The sequence below is a fragment of the Neoarius graeffei genome, chromosome 16 (assembly GCF_027579695.1).
Source record: "Neoarius graeffei isolate fNeoGra1 chromosome 16, fNeoGra1.pri, whole genome shotgun sequence".
NCBI classification, from domain to species: Eukaryota; Metazoa; Chordata; class Actinopteri; order Siluriformes; family Ariidae; genus Neoarius; species Neoarius graeffei.
Genome location: NC_083584.1, coordinates 6,392,165 through 6,412,887, shown reverse-complemented (window position 1 = coordinate 6,412,887; position 20,723 = coordinate 6,392,165). Strand labels below are relative to the sequence as shown.

The 20,723-nt window shown below is 41.9% G+C and overlaps 1 protein-coding gene across 1 annotated transcript in view; it reads right to left on the bottom strand.

Moving 5' to 3' along the window:
- rims2b (regulating synaptic membrane exocytosis 2b) overlaps positions 1-20,723 on the bottom strand; it is a 242,987-nt gene that overhangs the window by 189,517 nt on the left and 32,747 nt on the right. Inside the window, exon 5 of the mRNA XM_060942429.1 lies at positions 14,451-14,617. Coding sequence (XP_060798412.1) covers positions 14,451-14,617 — 167 coding nt within the window. The remainder of the gene's footprint in view (positions 1-14,450; positions 14,618-20,723) is intronic.

The following is a 20,723-nucleotide window of genomic DNA, read 5'->3' as shown; positions in this document are numbered from 1 at the left end:
CATCCTGGCCTCTATTTGGTGGACTTTTTTTTTTTTGTTCCCTATAATTGTAAAGCGACCTTGAGTTTTGAGAAAGACGCTATATAAATTGAAATTATTATTATTATTATTATTATTATTATTATCAAAAATGCATTCCTATATTTAATAAAATGAGAAACAGAATTTTGATCATAAAAAAATTTGCCTTCAGTTCCCCTTTAAGACTAACGTTCCTGCTGGAACTTGACCACAAATGTCAATGTTTTTAAAAACTGCATGATATTTCCATCAAAGTAAAAAGTCTTTTCTGACACCAAGTTTAGACTTAAATATTTCAAAACCCACTGTAGTTTTATAATGCTTATTGATTATTTTTAAAAAGTACTAGCATTTACGGCGGCACGGTGGTGTAGTGGTTAGCGCTGTCGCCTCACAGCAAGAAGGTCCTGGGTTTGAGCCCCGGGGCCGGCGAGGGCCTTTCTGTGCGGAGTTTGCATGTTGTCCGCGTGGGTTTCCTCCGGGTGCTCCGGTTTCCCCCACAGTCCAAAGACATGCAGGTTAGGTTAACTGGTGACTCTAAATTGAGCGTAGGTGTGAATGTGAGTGTGAATGGTTGTCTGTGTCTATGTGTCAGCCCTGTGATGACCTGGCGACTTGTCCAGGGTGAACCCCGCCTTTCACCCGTAGTCAGCTGGGATAGGCTCCAGCTTGCCTGCGACCCTGTAGAACAGGATAAAGCGGCTAGAGATAATGTGATGTGATGTGACTAGCATTTACTTATTTTATCAGATTATTTTATCGGCATTTATCAGTGTATCATTTCTTTGTGAAATATGTAAACAACAGCCTGAAGTGCACCGTGTCAAAAATTTCCACAACAAACAAACAAACGATGTCCTTTCCATCATGATGATGATCTTTTACTCATAACACAATGTACTAATCTAATTTAATTATTATTTTCTTAAAACACAGTATGAGTACACATATTGAGTTCTCCATCACTTCGGCATTTGTAGGTTTACACACACCTTAAATCTGAAGACTTAAAGTTAGACGGCCTTTCGATTTCATAAAATCAGTGAAATTTAGTTCCGTCTGAAATGTGGTGATTGTGATATCTGTTTATTTCTGTAATATCTAACAAAATATCAGGCCATTCTGTGGCTGGGAAGTTATTTAATTTGAGGGGATTAAAGCAAATAATGTGCATGAAATCGCTCGCTTGGCGCAGTCAAGCAGACAGAGGAAGTCCGTGTGCGCATGCGCAGGTTTACCTTCTTCTTCTTTTGGGTTTCACAGCAGCTGGCATCCACAGTGTTGCATTACTGCCATCTACAGGTTTCCCTTTGAGCGTGCACTGACAGTTCTATCATTCTGTCGCTAAACGAACAGCTGATCACACCGAGGTGCTCGCTGAGCGCCCATATTTATTAGTTTGGTCCTGCGTTTCCTTTCCTTCGTATAGAACATAACGTCTTTTCTTCTCGCTTTCTTTCCGTTACTGTAGTCGCTCTTTCACGTTTCATTCGCACACTCACGTCCTCCATTTTTCTCTCCTGTTTCAAATTTGTATCCCACAATGCCTTGCGTGAACGGGGAAAGCCCACCATGTGATGCATGATGTAGTATCTTGTATTGGGTCATGGTGAAGCAGGAAAAAATAGCGAAGAATTGAGGACATGTGGAGATAAATTAATTCATTTTTCTATTAAAAAACAAATAAAATTGGAAGTCTGTGATTTGAATTCAGTACCTTTCGGTCACTAAACAAAAATAATTCGGTGTTGGGAAAATTCTTTTTATGACCTACACTTGAAAAATCTGAAAGACAGTCTACCTTTAAAAAATTTTTTTAAATATTGGACAGGCCACACCCACAAACTACACAATACAAGCAATACAAGTGACTTGTCACCTGTTGGTGTAAACTTAGAGGAAAAAAAAAGGAAAATAAAATCACAAACTGCAGTGCCAAAGTGCGAAGTATAACTAAAGGTAATGCGATAAATGGCTTTGGATCACTGAATGTTCTCTGCTGTCGAGGTTGTTGGATTGCGAAGGCTAACAGAGCTTACTGAATCTCATTACACGGTGTTCTAGCAGACGTTATTCTTCAGGTACTGGAAATACACAATGTGTTTGCAGCGGACATTCATGAGCCCCTGGCTAAAACCATTTCAGCTCTTTGCTTTGAAATTAAAAAAAAAAAACTTTCGGTTTGGGTTTTCCAGCCATTTGATCTTGAATATTTCCATATGTTACTGTTCCTCAGCGTCCCATGAAGATGTCTGATACACAGCACAGAGCTAAAGGTTGGCTGTCGTCACCAAAACCTTTCAGAAAACTAAAAATATTGCTGAAGGTAGAATTCGCAGCTGTTTCCAGCTGCCAATACGAGCCGTTATTTACGATACATTGCACAAGCGTGACGTTTCGAAAATGTATTGGCCAAATCCCAAATACGCACCACAAAGGGTATAAAGCAACGCTCGGAATAATGACCCACTCCGTATATAGTGCCCTGGATGTCTCCACTGCTGAGGGATTTAATCTTCAGCCCATTTCTATCTGTTAAAAATCAGAGTCTGCAGCTCTTCCACCAGATCACTCACCAACCCAAACACCTATGATGACGAGGACACATGTGTGTGTGAGCATCACTCACCCACTGTTCGCTACCAGCTCTGTCTGCGAGACATTCCTAGGCGTGGATGCGTTAAAACGGGACAAAACGGAGCTGCAAAAGTGTCGCAATGTCTCAAATTGCATTTTCATCTCATCTTCTTCCTCCACGTCCTCCTCATCTGGCTGCTCCTGCTCTCTCCGCTAATGTTCCTTTTCCTCAGGAGGAAGAAACCACCCACAACATGTCCATCACACTGCCTCCTCGCGCTGCTTTTAAGCACTGCTGCTGCTGCTGAGTGGATCAGATGTATCGCCGAGAGCCCAAACACTCTCTCTCTCTCTCTCTCTCTCTCTCTCTCTCTGTCTGTCTCCCTCTCTCTCTGATACACTCTGTACAAGACCGTTTGTCACACTCAAATACACTCTGGCTGCATTCCAGTCTGTACTTCTGTTCCACAGAGCTTTCACTCAGATCAGGACGATCAACCAGAACAATACTCCAAACCGTATTTATTCATCATCATCATCATCATCATTGATATGACCATCACCATCACCACAATCACATCACCATCCTTATGCTTATCAGCACTGATATTACCATCATCATCATCATCATCATCATCATTATTACCATCATCACAAATCATCATCACTACCATCATTATCTTTATCATCATCATCCTCATTAAGATTACCATCATCACAAATCATCATTCTCATTGATATGACCATCACCACAATCACCATCATCATCCTTATGCTTATCAGCATTGATATTTCCATCACAAATCATCACAACCATCACCATCATCATCATCTTTATCTTCATCATCACGACCATCATCATCATCATCATCTTTATCTTCATCATCACAACCATCATCATCTAAACATTCATCATCATCTAAATCTTCATCTAAATCTTCATCATCATCACCATCATCTAAATCTTCATCATCCTCATTAATATTACCATCATCACAACCATCACCATCATCATTATCATCATCTTTATCTTCATCATCACGACCATCACAATCTTTATCTTCATCATCACAACCATCACAATCTTTATCTTCATCATCACAACCATCACGATCTTTATCTTCATCATCACGACCATCACGATCTTTATCTTCCTCATCATGACCATCATGATCTTTATCATCATCATCACAACCATCATCATCTAAACATTCATCATCATCATCATCATCATATTCATAACCATCATAATCATCTTTATCATTCTCATCATCATTATCCTCATTAGTATTATCATCATCACAAATCACTGTCATCTAAATCTTCTTCATCATCATCACGGCCATCATGGGCATCATCTTTATCTTCATTATCATCATCACCATCATCATCTTTATCTTCATCATCATCATCATCATCATCTTTATCTTCATCGTCATCATATTCATAACCATCATAATCATCTTTATCATCCTCATCATCCTCATTCGTATTACGATCATTATCTTTATCTTCATCACCATCATCATCTTTATCTTCATCATCATCATCATCATCCTTATGCTCATCATGATTGATATTAGCATCATCACAAATAATAATCATCATCATCATCATCATCAGAAGGGGTGCAACAATTAATCGACTTAGTCAACTGACATTGATGGCCAAATTAGTTGCCAACTAATTTAATAGTCGATTAGTTGGTGACATCATCATGTATGTTTTTCGCGCTAACTCTGAATTCTTTGATATCACCACTTACTGTAGAGAAGTGAACAAAAGCACGATGGCAGCTTCAAAACCAAAAACCTCCAGAGTGTGGGAGTATTTCACACTGAGCTCTAAAAAAAAAAAGTTATGAATTGCAGTTTGTAAAGCTGACCTTCGCTGGCATGGAAGCACATCCTCTCTGTTGCCCTCTGGATGCAGATCCATCTTGGTAAGTTAGTTCGTGCGCTAGTTATCTAATGTTACTTACTTCCTGTTATGAGTTGTAGCATTTATTTGAAATGCTTATCCTCTTGAATTGTTAATGGAGTTGGAACAGAGAAGAAATTAACAACCTGTTATTCACAGCGAACCTGTTCATGGTCCAAATAACGCTTACAGTTTTAAACGCTGCTTTGATGTCTTAATGTCACGGCGACATTTACGGCTGAAGACGGTGTGACTGTTGACTGCACAAGTTTGCAGATTTCTGGAGAATTTGATATTTTCTCAATAAATCACAAAGAAAATTCTACACCTCCTGTTTCTGGGCGTGGCCAAAGGGAACAATTTATGGGTTTGTTCTTGTCAGAAGTTGACTTTTGGGGAAAAAGTGACAGCGGGAATAACCAACATCTCCATTTATTGTGAAATTGGACAGATAGAGGAGAAATATTTATTTAGAGCGCATTTCAATGTGCATTTCAATATTTATACAGGATTCTCAAATTCTCGCAATTAAATTGTTTACCAGCAAAAATAACTCTGAGCTGAACTGCCGCTCCTGTTTCTGTTCTGTTTTACTGTTTGTTGTGTCATTTATCACCATTTGCCATTGATTAGCTCCATTTTGATGAACGAAGTTGTTTTAGAAGTGCAGGGAAAGACCAGTTTTCACGATAAATTTTTAAACACCATGTTTGTGTTCAAACTGAAATATTCCATCCTTAAAGGTGTCATTCCATGACAAACCATTTAATACTGGCTCTTTTTGAAATACCATAGGTCACTCTGAGTTGCATATGCATGCTGCACGTGAAAATGTTCTTCTACCCCCATTCTCTGTATCAGCCTATGAAAGAAAATAGACGGAAAAACGAGCAAATCAGAAAAAGCCCTACGAACTTACATCACTTCGAAAATTAGTAGTCATGGCCTCGCCCATAACCCACTGGAGGGAGCGTCACATGCTGTTAGCCAATCAGAAGTGATATGTTTACATGTCATGAATATTCATGATAAGAGCTGAAATCCTGTCGTTCTCTCCCCGCCCACTCCTCCACCAAACTAGAACAGCCTGAAACAGGAGAACCACAGCATTTTTTCCACCAAAACCACAGGGCTCACAGGGCATTCATTCATACTACAGACCACCGCACAATTAATGAAAAAACGATGCAAGGGGACCTTTAAACTTTATGTTCAGCTTTCATGTGTATAAACATTATCTGGTGTCCAAAAATGCAAAAACATTCACATTGGCTGTTCAAAGATTTTCATTTATTGATTAAAACTTTGCAAAACAACTCAGTTTCACACAACACCATTTAATTCCACCACTAGCTCCTGGTTCCAGTGAGAAACCAGGAGACTGTACCACTACAGGGAAACCAGAGGACTGTACCACTACAGGGAAACCGGGAGACTGTAGCACTACAGGGAAACCAGGGACTGTACCATTACAGGGAAACCAGGGGACTGTAGCACTACAGGGAAACCGGGGACTGTACCATTACAGGGAAACCGGGGGACTGTACCACTACAGGGAAACTGGGGGACTGTAGCACTACAGGGAAACTGGAGGACTGTACCACTACAGGGAAACTGGGGGACTGTACCACTGCAGGGAAACCAGGGGACTGTAGCACTACAGGGAAACCGGGGACTGTACCACTACAGGGAAACTGGGGGACTGTAGCACTACAGGGAAACCGGGGGACTGTACCACTACAGGGAAACTGGGGGACTGTAGCACTACAGGGAAACTGGAGGACTGTACCACTACAGGGAAACCAGGGGACTGTAGCACTACAGGGAAACCGGGGGACTGTACCACTACAGGGAAACTGGGGGACTGTAGCACTACAGGGAAACTGGAGGACTGTACCACTGCAGGGAAACCAGGGGACTGTAGCACTACAGGGAAACCGGGGACTGTACCACTACAGGGAAACCAGGGGACTGTAGCACTACAGGGAAACCGGGGGACTGTACCACTACAGGGAAACTGGGGGACTGTAGCACTACAGGGAAACTGGAGGACTGTACCACTGCAGGGAAACCAGGGGACTGTAGCACTACAGGGAAACCGGGGACTGTACCACTACAGGGAAACCAGGGGACTATACCACTACAGGGAAACCGGGGACTGTAGCACTACAGCTTGGGTGGCCAACCCGCGGCTCGCGAGCCGCATGCGGCTCTTTGCCCGGTGTCATGCGGTTCTTACGTTCATATCGAAGTTTGTGTTTGTGGTTTTTTTTATGTGCGTGTGCGCTTTGCTTGAGTTCAGTATGGTATTTTCGTCAAATACATCTTCGCTTTGCTTGGGTACATTACGGTATTTTCAGGTCATGTCAAATGCGCATGTGCGTGAGATAATCGCTAAGTTTTTGGGCAAGGTGTATCTTGTGTCAAGTAGCCTCTCAAAATGGCAATGAAAAAATGCACAGCAAAACGAAAATATGAAGACGAACATAGGACATTTTTAACAGAGTGGGAGAGTTTATACTTTTTTGTTGAAAGTAATGGCAAGCCATTCTGCCTTATATGTCAGTCGTCATTAGCTCATTTCAAAGCTTCCCGCCTCCCTGAATAAGCAAGGAGCCAGATATGCAACACTAATTGAAAACCTGCACGAAAGCTTTGTAACCCAGTTCCGCGATATACAACTGAAAAGGCCACAGATTATGTTCCTCGTCGACCCATTCAATGCGGAGATGGACTGTTTGAAAGCCCCGCTTGTCACAGATGAGGCTGCGGCTGAGTTGGAGATGATCGATCTTCGTGAGGAAGACCAACTGAAACCTGTTTTGAGGGAAGGCACCATTGAGTTTTGGAAAAGTGTGCCATTGGAAAAATACCCGAATGTGAAACAGGCTGTCAATGTTTGGGTCAACATACGTCTGCGAGTCTGTGTTTTCTACCATGAAACGAAGTCAAAGCATCGTTCTGTTCTGACTGACACCCATGTGAAAGAACTGCTTCGAGTGGCAACGACGGAATACAAGCCAGATTTGAAGAGGATTGTTCAAGGCAAGGAATGTCAGAAGTCCCACTAAGCAACATGCATAGTAAGTGCACACAATATTGATTGCTGTAAATGACTGGCCTGTGGTATTAGTACTGACTGAAGGAGTAAATTTCTCTCATGTTGGCATGTGACATTTACTATTAATCTGGCTGAGCAGAGGTGCGTGTTTGAGCGTGTGTGTCTGTGAGGGAGAGAGAGAGAGAGGGGGGTCACATGTATGGTACACATGTGTGGTCATGTGTATGGTGTGGCTTTTTTTTGGTAATGCCATGAGTCCCACTAAGCAGCATGCATAGTAAGTGCACACAATGTTCATTGTTAAAAATGACTGGCCTCAGCCTGTGGTCTTAGTACTGTAGGAGTAAATATGTTGGTGTGTGACATTTACTATTAATCTGGCTGAGCAGAGGTGTGTGTGAGAGAGAGAGAGAGGAAGGGATGGGTGATGTTCGTGTGCCCATGTGTATGATGTGGCTCTTTGCGGTAATACAGTAAAAAATGTGGCTCTTGGTCTCCAACTGGTTGGCCACCCCTGCACTACAGGGAAACTGGAGACTGTACCACTACAGAGAAACCAGGGGACTGTACCACTACAGGGAAACCGGGGACTGTACCACTACAGGGAAACCAGGGGACTGTAGCACTACAGGGAAAGAGGGGACTGTAGCACTACAGGGAAACCCCAGGGGACTGTAGCACTACAGGGAAACCAGGGGACTGTAGCACTACAGGGAAAGAGGGGACTGTAGCACTACAGGGAAACCCCAGGGGACTGTAGCACTACAGGGAAACCAGGGGACTGTAGCACTACAGGGAAAGAGGGGACTGTAGCACTACAGAGAAACTGGGGACTGTAGCACTACAGGGAAACCGGGGACTGTAGCACTACAGGGAAACCCCAGGGGACTGTAGCACTACAGGGAAACCAGGGGACTGTTGTAGCATTACAGGGAAACCGGGGGACTGTACCACTACAGGGAAACCAGGGTACTGTACCACTACAGGGAAACCAGTGGACTGTAGCACTACAGGGAAAGAGGGGACTGTAGCACTACAGGGAAACTGGGGACTGTACCACTACAGGGAAACCGGGGTGGGTTTTTTTGCAGTATGGTCCAGTTTGACAGGAGTGTTATGAGAATTTTGTCTGCGCAGAGGGTTTGGGTGAACAGGAAGTGTTTTGTATGTTTGGTGTTTGTTTGTTTAGTTGAGTCATTATTTTATAATTATTGAGGCATTAACTAGTTAATTGATTTATGTTTGGATTTGATTTCTCTGATGGGTGGAGCTACAGTGAGCCTCTGACAAGAGCATGTGGCAATCCTAATCTCATCTCATCTCATTATCTGTAGCCGCTTTATCCTGTTCTACAGGGTCGCAGGCAAGCTGGAGCCTATCCCAGCTGACTACGGGCGAAAGGCGGGGTTCACCCTGGACAAGTCGCCAGGTCATCACAGGGCTGACACATAGACACAGACAACCATTCACACTCACATTCACACCTACGCTCAATTTAGAGTCACCAGTTAACCTAACCTGCATGTCTTTGGACTGTGGGGGAAACCGGAGCACCCGGAGGAAACCCACGTGGACACGGGGAGAACATGCAAACTCCACACAGAAAGGCCCTCGCCGGCCACAGGGCTCGAACCCAGACCTTCTTGCTGTGAGGCGACAGCACTAACCACTACACCACCGTGCCGCCGGCGATCCTAATGTTCCTCCATTTCAGTCCAGAACTGGGATTGGAGCCTGATTGAGGTGTAACAGAGTTGAGACAGCAGAAAGCACAGACTGCACGTTTCTGTCCTCGCTGTGTAAATTTAGATGGTGATTTGATTTACCTGATGAAGGGAAAACTGGTTTTGTTATTTTATTGCTGCTACACTGTTGATGTTTGATTTTAAATTTTGACAGGAAAAAAATGGATATTGAAATTTTTACTTATCTTTTGCATCAGCAGGAAAGTTCATTAAAAGATTAAATTGTTGAATGAAGTATTCAATGAAGTATCATCATCATACTCATTAATATTAATATTACCATCATCACAATCATCACCATCACAAATCACCATCATCATCATCATCATCATCAATATCATCATCACAATCACCATCATCATCATCATCATCATCATCATCATCATCATTAATATCATCATCACAATCACCATCATCATCCTCATTAATATTACCATCACGACAATCACCATCACCATCATCATCACCATCACAAATCACCATGATCATCATTAATATTACCATCAACACAATCACCATCATCATCCTCACCATCACAAAATCACCATCAACACAATCACCATCATCATTATTAATATTACCATCATCACAATCACCATCATCATCCTCATTAATATTAATATTACCATCACCACAATCACCATCATCACCATCACAAATCACCATCAACCCAATCATCATCATCATCATCATCATCATCATCATCATCATCATTAATATTACCATCATCACAATCACCATCATCATCCTCTTAATATTAATATTACCATCACCACAATCACCATCACAAGTCACCATCACCACAATCCCCATAATCATCCTCATTAATATTAATATTACCATCACCACAATCATCATCATCATTATCCTCATTAATATTACCATCATCACAATCACCATCATCATCATCACAATCACCATCATCATCATTAATATTACCATCATCACCATCACAAATCACCATCAACACAATCACCATCATCATCATTAATATTACCATCATCACAATCACCATCATCATTATCCTCATTAATATTACCATCATCACAATCACCATCATCATCATCACAATCACCATCATCATCATTAATATTACCATCATCACCATCACAAATCACCATCAACACAATCACCATCATCATCATTAATATTACCATCATCACAATCACCATCATCATTATCCTCATTAATATTACCATCATCACAATCACCATCATCATCAACACAATCACCATCATCATCATTAATATTACCATCATCACCATCACAAATCACCATCAACACAATCACCATCATCATCATTAATATTACCATCATCACAATCACCATCATCATTATCCTCATTAATATTACCATCATCACAATCACCATCATCATCAACACAATCACCATCATCATCATTAATATTACCATCATCACAATCACCATCATTAATATTATCATCATCATCATCATCATCATCATCCTCACCATCACAAATCACCATCAACACAATCATCATTGACTTGACTTGACAATCACCATCATCATCACCATCATTAATATTAAAATCATCACAATCACCATCATCATCCTCTTAATATTAATAGTACCATCACCACAATCACCATCATCATCCTCTTAATATTAATATTACCATCACCACAATCACCATCACAAGTCACCATCAACACAATCACCATCATCATCATCATTAATATAACCTCATCACAATCCCCATTAGGGTTGCACAATTAATCGAATTTAATCGAAAATCGCAATTTTGGCTGCCACGATTAAATTAAATGAAAATCGCGATTTATTTCTATTTAAAATGCGAGCTCTGCTGTATATCTGATCAAGCACTTTTTGACCAATACTCCGCCAAACCATTAGGGGGCAAACCGACGGATGTAAGGTTTCATTACTCCGCCTAAATAAGCAAGCAAGCCAAGTGCGCAGAGCGTCAGTGCAGCGGTATCTTCTTCAAGGGGTGATAGCGTGAGAGTAGAAAGAGAGTAGCGTGAGAGTAGCAGATTGAGGTGAGAGAGAAAAGCTAACTATGTCGGAACCACAGACTATTTAGCACTGGAGGCAATGTTGTGACAATGCTATGTAATTGTTGCAATTGAGTTTTCAGTTCCTTCATCATTTGGTAATTTCTTGGATAAAATTCATTTATTTGTCATTTGGAAATCAGAATTTCTCTTTTAAATTTCATCCTGCACTGAAAGCTGTTCATATTGTTTGTTTGAATATAGCAAAATAAAATTTAAGTGATTTCCCTAACATCAAGAATAATCGTGATTAATAATTGCGATTACAATTTTGATCAAGATAATCGTGATTAGCATTTTTTCCATAATCGTGCAGCCCTAATCCCCATCATCATCCTCATTAATATTAATATTACCATCACCACAATCATCATCATCCTCGTTAATATTACCACCACCATCATCATCATCATTAATATTACCATCACAATCACCATCATCATCATCATTAATATTACCATCATCACAATGACCATCATCATCACAATCACCATCATTATTATTACCATCAACACAATCACCATCATCATCATCATTAATATTACCATCATCATCACCATCAACACAATCACCATCATCATCATCATTAATATTACCATCATCATCACCATCACAAATCACCATCAACACAATCACCATCATCATCACAATCACCATCATTATTATTACCATCAACACAATCACCATCATCATCATTAATATTACCATCATCATCATCACAAATCACCATCAACACAATCACCATCATCATCATTAATATTACCATCATCACCATCACAAATCACCATCAACACAATCACCATCATCATCATTAATAATACCATCATCACAATCACCATCATTAATATTACCATCATCATCATCATCATCCTCACCATCACAAATCACCATCAATACAATCATCATTGATTTGACTTGACAATCACCATCATCATCATTAATATTAAAATCATCACAATCACCATCATCATTAATATTAATATTACCATCATCACAATCACCATCGTCATCCTCATTAATATTACCATCACAACAAATCATCATCATCATCATTAATATTCCCATCATCACAATTCATCACCATCATTATTAATATCACCATCTTCATCACCATCATCATCATCCCTCTAATGAGTAACTATTATTTTTGTCCACATGAACATCATCAGTTTATTGATGTACAGTAGTTGTTTGGGTGGTTAATTATCAGTTTATCATCATTTTCTGATGATTTTATCATTTTCTCCTTCATCATCACTATCATCTTCACCATCATTCTTTTTTATCTTTATCCCAATCACCACCATCTCATTGTGTGTGTGTGTGTGTGTGTGTGTGTGTGTGTGTGTGTGTGTGTGTGTGTGTGTGTGTGTGTGTTTCATTAGCTCCTGTTCCTCTTAAACACTTTTAATGTTTCACTGATGCTGTGGGACCAGACTTTAAAACTTTCTCTCTCTCTCTCACACACACACACACACACACACACACACAGCTGGAACTGTAGAGCTGCAAACACTGCTAGAATGTGATGTTGAAGATCAGCGCGGGGTGATAGGACTTAAATTAGACTGTGATATTTTCAGACATTTTGATGATATACTGTATATGATGCTGTGATGATGAAGTTCAGAGACAAGAACATAAAAGCACACGCAGAGTGTCCGTGAGGATACAGATGCCGGGGCACCAGGGGGCGCTCATGCGCTCCTGTGCACACCTGTGGCCAGTCCTGCCTTGTCGTACACCTGTCATAAACCCATGCTGCTCCCAACACAGGGCATGCGTTCATGAGCTCCAGTGCTGATCTTGTGCTCCGTGTTTTGGTTCTTTCCCCTGGAACTTGACCCGTATCTGTGTTGTGTTTATTCCTGGTGTTCTGGCCTTGTTTTCTCTTTGGTTTTTCTGCTCTTTTCTCCAGGTTTGTGTTAAAAAAGCCCTGTCTTTTCCACCTGTGACCCTCCATCATGGTGTTCCTCCATCACCTGCTACTGCTGACAGTAAGACTGTAATATAATATGAATCAGATTTATTAATCTAGTTCTACAGCTCATACTGCATTATACACACTCTTCCCTGATCCTCATCGTCACCATCATCACCATCTTCATAATCATCACCATCTTCATCAAAACCATCATCATTAGCTTCAGTATTATCATCACTACCATCACCATTTTCATCATCACCATCAACACCATCATTATTTTCACCATCACTACTACTACCACCATCATCTTCTTCACCATCTTCATCATCACCATCTTCACCATGTTCATCACCAGCATCATCTTCTTCACTATCTTCAACATTGCCATCATTGTCAACACCATTATCTTCCTCCTCACCATCTTCCTCACCTTCATCATCTTCTTGACCATCATTACCATCATCAGCATTTTCACCATCACTACGACTACCACCATCATCACCATCTTCTTCACCATCTTCAACACTCCCAACATCAACACAATCATCTTCACCATCATCATCATCTTCTTCATCATCACCACCATCGGTATCATCACCATCTTGACTATTTTCATCAACACCATCATTATCATTTTCACCATCACTACTACCATCATCATCTTCTTCACCATCTTCAACATTGCCATCATCAACATCATCATCATCATCTTCACCATCTTTATCATCATCATCATCTGAACCATCTTCAACATTGCTATCATTGTCAACACCATCATGTCCATCATCTTCCTCACCATCATCATTTTCTTGACCATCATTACCATCATCATCATCATCTTCCTCACATCTTCAACAAGGCCATCATCATCAACACCATCATCTTCACCATCTTCATCATCATCTTCCTCCTCCTCATCATATTCTTCACTGCCAATGTTTTTGGCACATCATCTTCATCACCACCATCACAATCATCACCATTATCACTACCAGGTGGTTTAATATTGTATTATTGTTCCTCCTGTTTTCATTCCACATGACCACATTTCTATTTGCTTTATTTTGAAAAACCCCGCTGATGAACATCTCCTGCTCTTGGACTCAAATGAAAACAAGTTTTGTTCTTTAATGGAAAGAAACAAGAAGCAGGTCTGCACTCACCTGTCCACTGGAACACCTGAAGCACTTTGCACAGCTAATCCAGATGGATCTAGATGACCTTTGACATCGGGTCCTAACCTTCGGCCCTCAGCACCTCCGTAGAACCAGGCTCCTGACTTGGTGAGGATTTCCTGTTGTTTTCGGCACAAGTTGCACACCCACATTACCTGCAACACCAAGGACAGACAGCACATCAGTCAGTGGACACTTTCCTGGAGGTTTCAGAAGAAAATATCTGATATGATGGAAATAATTTTATATTTACAAGATCCTTTATATTTCAAATTTCAGCATCTGGAACGTTATGAATGTTTAAAGAGCTGCTGCTAATAGCTTTAATTACAACTTCATTCATAATAAATGATTTATTTTTATAACAGAGGTCAGGAATGTGCTCTTCAGATCTATTACGGTTCTTTTTTGTTTCATTTTTAAAGAATTTTTACTCTGTGAGAGAAACAAGCTCTCAGAGAGCCGGAGAAGTGAACACAGAAATGAATCTAGCAATGAGCTGCATTTATCACCCAATAGGTCAAGACAAAGTCCTTCCCACACCATTCATGGCACGTTCGGAGGTGCTGATCTCCATTTCGTAGCCCTCGGCCTCTCACCTATGTTACACAGCTAGGGTTACACTGGGGGGCGGGTCCTCTGGTAACCATGAGAGTTTGACTTCCCACTTGCATCTGTATTGCAGCATGCCTTGCCAGATTGCAGTAGGCACCATTTTTATGATGGTCTTTGTTATGACCCAACAGTGAGTAGAACTCACAATCTCCCGATCGAGAGGCAGACACGCTAACCACTAGGCCACTCGCCGGTACACCCAATAGGGGAGTGACATAATGACACTATCTTTATTGAGAATGACACCTGAAGTGGGTGTGGCCTAATTTTATTTTTATTATTTTATACCACTCTGGAACAAATCGGCAGCAGGAGAAACATTAGCAATGTCAGCATAATGTGTGAATTCTGACTGGGACAGTTCTTCACCCTCAGCTACTGTACATCTCTCAGACAGTTCCTCGCCCTCAGCTACATCTCTCGGACAGTTCCTCACCCTCAGCTACATCTCTCAGACAGTTCCTCGCCCTCAGCTACATCTCTCGGACAGTTCCTCAACCTCAGTTACATCTCTCAGAAAGTTCCTCAACCTCAGCTACATTTCTCGGACAGTTCCTCAACCTCAGTTACATCTCTCAGAAAGTTCCTCAACCTCAGCTACATTTCTCGGACAGTTCCTCACCCTCAGCTACATCTCTCGGACAGTTCCTCGCCCTCAGCTACATCTCTCGGACAGTTCCTCACCCTCAGCTACATCTCTCGGACAATTCCTCACCCTCAGCTACATCTCTCAGACAGTTTCTCGCCCTCAGCTACATCTCTCGGACAGTTCCTCAACCTCAGTTACATCTCTCAGAAAGTTCCTCGCCCTCAGCTACATCTCTCGGACAGTTCCTCAACCTCAGCTACATCTCTCGGACAATTCCTCGCCCTCAGCTACATCTCTCAGACAGTTCCTCGCCCTCAGCTACATCTCTCAGACAGTTCCTCAACCTCAGCTATATCTCTCGGACAATTCCTCACCCTCAGCTACATCTCTCAGACAGTTTCTCGCCTTCAGCTACATCTCTTGGACAGTTCCTCACCCTCAGCTACATCTCTCGGACAGTTCCTCGCCCTCAGCTACATCTCTCGGACAGTTCCTCAACCTCAGCTATATCTCTCGGACAATTCCTCACCCTCAGCTACATCTCTCAGACAGTTTCTCGCCCTCAGCTACATCTCTCGGACAGTTCCTCAACCTCAGTTACATCTCTCAGAAAGTTCCTCGCCCTCAGCTACATCTCTCGGACAGTTCCTCAACCTCAGCTACATCTCTCGGACAATTCCTCGCCCTCAGCTACATCTCTCAGACAGTTCCTCGCCCTCAGCTACATCTCTCAGACAGTTCCTCAACCTCAGCTACATCTCTCGGACAATTCCTCACCCTACATCTCTCGGACAATTCCTCACCCTCAGCTACATCTCTCAGACAGTTTCTCGCCTTCAGCTACATCTCTTGGACAGTTCCTCACCCTCAGCTACATCTCTCAGACAGTTTCTCGCCCTCAGCTACATCTCTCGGACAGTTCCTCAACCTCAGTTACATCTCTCAGAAAGTTCCTCGCCCTCAGCTACATCTCTCGGACAGTTCCTCAACCTCAGTTACATCTCTCAGAAAGTTCCTCGCCCTCAGCTACATCTCTCGGACAATTCCTCACCCTCAGCTACATCTCTCAGACAGTTCTTCGCCCTCAGCTACATCTCTCAGACAGTTCCTCGCCCTCAGCTACATCTCTCAGACAGTTCCTCAACCTTAGCTACATCTCTCGGACAATTCCTCTCCCTCAGCTACATCTCTCGGACAGTTCCTCGCCCTCAGTTACATCTCTCAGAAAGTTCCTCGCCCTCAGCTACATCTCTCGGACAGTTCCTCAACCTCAGCTACATCTCTCGGACAATTCCTCACCCTCAGCTACATCTCTCAGACAGTTCCTCGCCCTCAGCTACATCTCTCAGACAGTTCCTCACCCTCAGCTACATCTCTCAGACAGTTCCTCACCCTCAGCTACATCTCTCAGACAGTTCCTCAACCTCAGCTACATCTCTTGGACAGTTCCTCACCCTCAGCTACATCACTCGGACAGTTCCTCAACCTCAGCTACATCACTCCAGTTCATCATCAGTCAGAATTAAAAGAACTAGTAAATGAATTGAACCCAGCGTGACCTGGCAGGTGCTGCGGATGAATGAATGAGCACTAAATGAATCTCACATCATCACATGATCATGGTAATGTTCACGTTAATGTTAAAGAACGCGGTCTTCATATCTGATAGCTCACTTGCTCTCGCCTGAAAGTAAAGACTGCTTTGTTGCTTCCTGCCCGATCCGAGTCCTGATCCACAGCTCCAGTCTCAACATGACGCCGTGCGAAAACGTCCTGACAAGCTTTTGAAAGAAAATGATTTGTATCTGTTTCGGACACATCTGTTCATTACGGATAACATATTCACGTTCAGTTACATCCTTAACTGACACTTTGTGTGCCAATAGTGTTGGGCAGCATGTAAGTGTCTGTCTGTCCATCTGTCTGTCTGCCTACTTTCAGACACTTGAGAATGGATTATTCTGAATAATGTATTATTTCGAACAAAAGTCTGATTCAAGTGTTTTAAGACTCATTCTGGGTTTAAAAAAAAAAGTTTGACAGTTAATTCTAGATAATTAACTATTTTGAGTTTTAAATTGGATTTGAGTCCAGATTATTAACAGTTTAAAATTCAATTATGGAGTTTTAACTATTTTTAAAGTTAATTCTAGATTATTACCAGTGTTGAATGTAATTCTGGATTTTTAACAGTGTTAGGGTTGATTCTGGATTATTAATCATTTTAAAGTTAATTCTAGATTATTAACAGTTTTAAATTCAGTTCTGGAATTTTGCCAGTTTTAAGGTTGATTCTAGATTATTAAAGTTAATTCTACATTTTTCACAGGTTTAAATTCAATTCTGGAGTTTTAACAGTGTTCCAGTTAATTTTAGCTTTTTACCACTTTTGAATTTAATTCTGGAGTTTAAACAGTTTTAAGGTTGATTCTGGATGATTAATTATTGATTAATAAGTATTTTATTAGAGATTCTGGATTAATTACAGTTTAAAGTCTGAATCCTGAATTTGAACAGTTTTAAGGTTGATTCTGGATTACTAATATAAGACTTTTTGTTTACATTATTAATAGTTTTAGAACAGATTATAGATGACTAACAGTTTTAAAGCCTCTGAATTAATAATGAATCCTTTTTTAAAGTTCATAAAAAAGGCAGAACAGAAAGTAAGGGTCTGAAAAGATTCAGTATAATCTGTGACATTAAGTCACTGTGAGAAACATATAGCTAATAAAGAAAACACCGATGGCACGATGTTACTGGAGTTAAAACACAGTCGTTTCATACCCATGGTGTCGGTGTGAGTCATCCTGCAGCTCAGTGAATCGTTAGCACTCGTGATTAAAGAGTAAAATCCGTTTCCAGAACAGGATCCTCCAGCTGGAAAGATAAATGCTGTGCTGTCAGTTTTTCTGAAATTCATCAAAACCCAGAGAACTCCAGGCATTTTCTCCATGAGGCCGGAGAGTCTGGCACCAACCACCACAAATATGAAAAACAAGGTCGCGCTGACGTCCTGCTGCTCGATGTCACTTACAGTGAAGTGTATAGCGCTGAGCTCCTTGTTATTCCTGCATTATTCATCGATCTAGACGGTGTCAGGCAGCTACAGTTTGAGTTCTGCTCATCATCATGGCTCATCAAACACTAAACGCAACTCAGGAAACAGCCAACAAGGTAGGAAAAATATTTTAATAACTTTTGTAGCAGTTTAATATTTTAATCAAATCAAAAATTATTTTTATCCTCAAATTTAAAACAAAATCACTTGGCTGAACATCAGGAGGAATAAAAACGTGGTCTGATGATTAAATTAACTTGGTGTCTATTTGTCTCTGGTTTGAGCAAAAATATAAGTGTGTGTGTGTGTGTGTGTGTGTGAGAGAGAGAGAGAACCAGGCCGGGATAAGAACTCCTTGACATCATTGAGTCTGGACTGTAAGAGAATCTGGTCACCCAGCACTTTACTGCAACTCGATCAGGTTCACTCACTTCCACACTAAACACTGACTCTGACAACCAGCTCCAGCTCCAGGCTGAAAATCTGTGATTTCATATCAAAATTCAGGTGTGTGTGTGTGTGTGTGTGTGTGTGTGTGTGTGTGTGTGTGTGTGTGTAAAAGAAGGAATTCAGGGTTTGATTTCAGAATGTTGAGAACAGTAACTCAAAGTGATTGAACTTCAAAACATCTTGAAAATGTTTTTCTGCTCAATCTGAAGGTTTTTATCTGTCAGTGAAACGCTGGGAAGCTCGCCGAAGGCTTGATCATCAAACACACAGGTGATGTCATCACTCTTACAGTCACATGACACTCACTGGTGACTGGATGTTCATGTGCCGTCATATTAATGAGTGAAAAATGGATAAAGTTGTGATTAGCTGTCGGCTAACCCCGCCCCCTCACCTTAACTCCATCCTTTTACTAACCCCACCCCTTGACCCTAACTCCACCCCTATACTAACCACACCCCTCAATCTCACTCCACCCTTCATCTTAAACCCACCTCTATACTAACCACACTCCTCAGTCTCACTCCACCCCCACCCTAACTCCACCCCATGCTAACCACACCCCTCAATCTCACTCCAACCCTCATCCTAAGGGGCTCTGCATGCTCTTGCGACAAGGCTTTCGCAGATAGCTTTTCGCAGACAGTTGTAATTTATCGTTGAGCGGGGAGTAATAGGCGTGCGCAATGTTATTCACCGCCACAACGCAAGGGGGCGCGAAATCGCTAGGAGTAGTTGGTGGGTGTGGTTAGTGGAGTGTTTATCCTCCGGTTACTTATAATGACTAGAACTGGAGTCGTATAGATGTACATACTTCCTCACTTCCTCGATCAACCGCTCTTCATGCTGCTCCATCTTCGCTCGTGTTTTTAAAAATGGCGGTCGTGAAAACAAACCAAACCAGGAAAGTAGGGAAGCGGAAGTGCGTGTACAGCGGATGTAGAGTGGACCAATCAGAGCCCTCTTGTCTGCGACGCTGTCTGCGAGGCTGTCTGCAGTGGTCACAATTTTTGGGAGGTGCGCGCAGAGCGTCTGCGAAGGGGGGGGGGCTTCGCAGACGCCATCTGCGATGCCATCTGCAAGGACTGGGTTGTCAGCATAAATTGGCCTTAATTCCACCCCATGCTAACCACACCCCCAATCTCACTCCACCCCTCATCTTAACCCCACCTCTCATCCTAATTGCACCCCTCACCCTAACTCCACCCCATGCTAACCACATCCCTCAATCTCACTCCACCCCTCGCCCTAACTCCACCCCTATGCTAACCACACCCCTCACTCATTCCAACCCTCATCCTAACTCCACCCCATGCTAACCACACCCCTCCTTTTCACTCCATGTCTCATCCTAACCCCACCCCTCACCCTAATTCTACCCCTATGCTAAGCACACCCCTCAATCACACTCCACCCCCATCCTAACTCCACCCCTATACTGACCACAACCCTCAATCACACTCCACACCTCACCCTAACTCCACCCCTATGCTAATCACACCCTTCAATTTCACACCACCCCACATCCTAAATCACCTCTCACCCT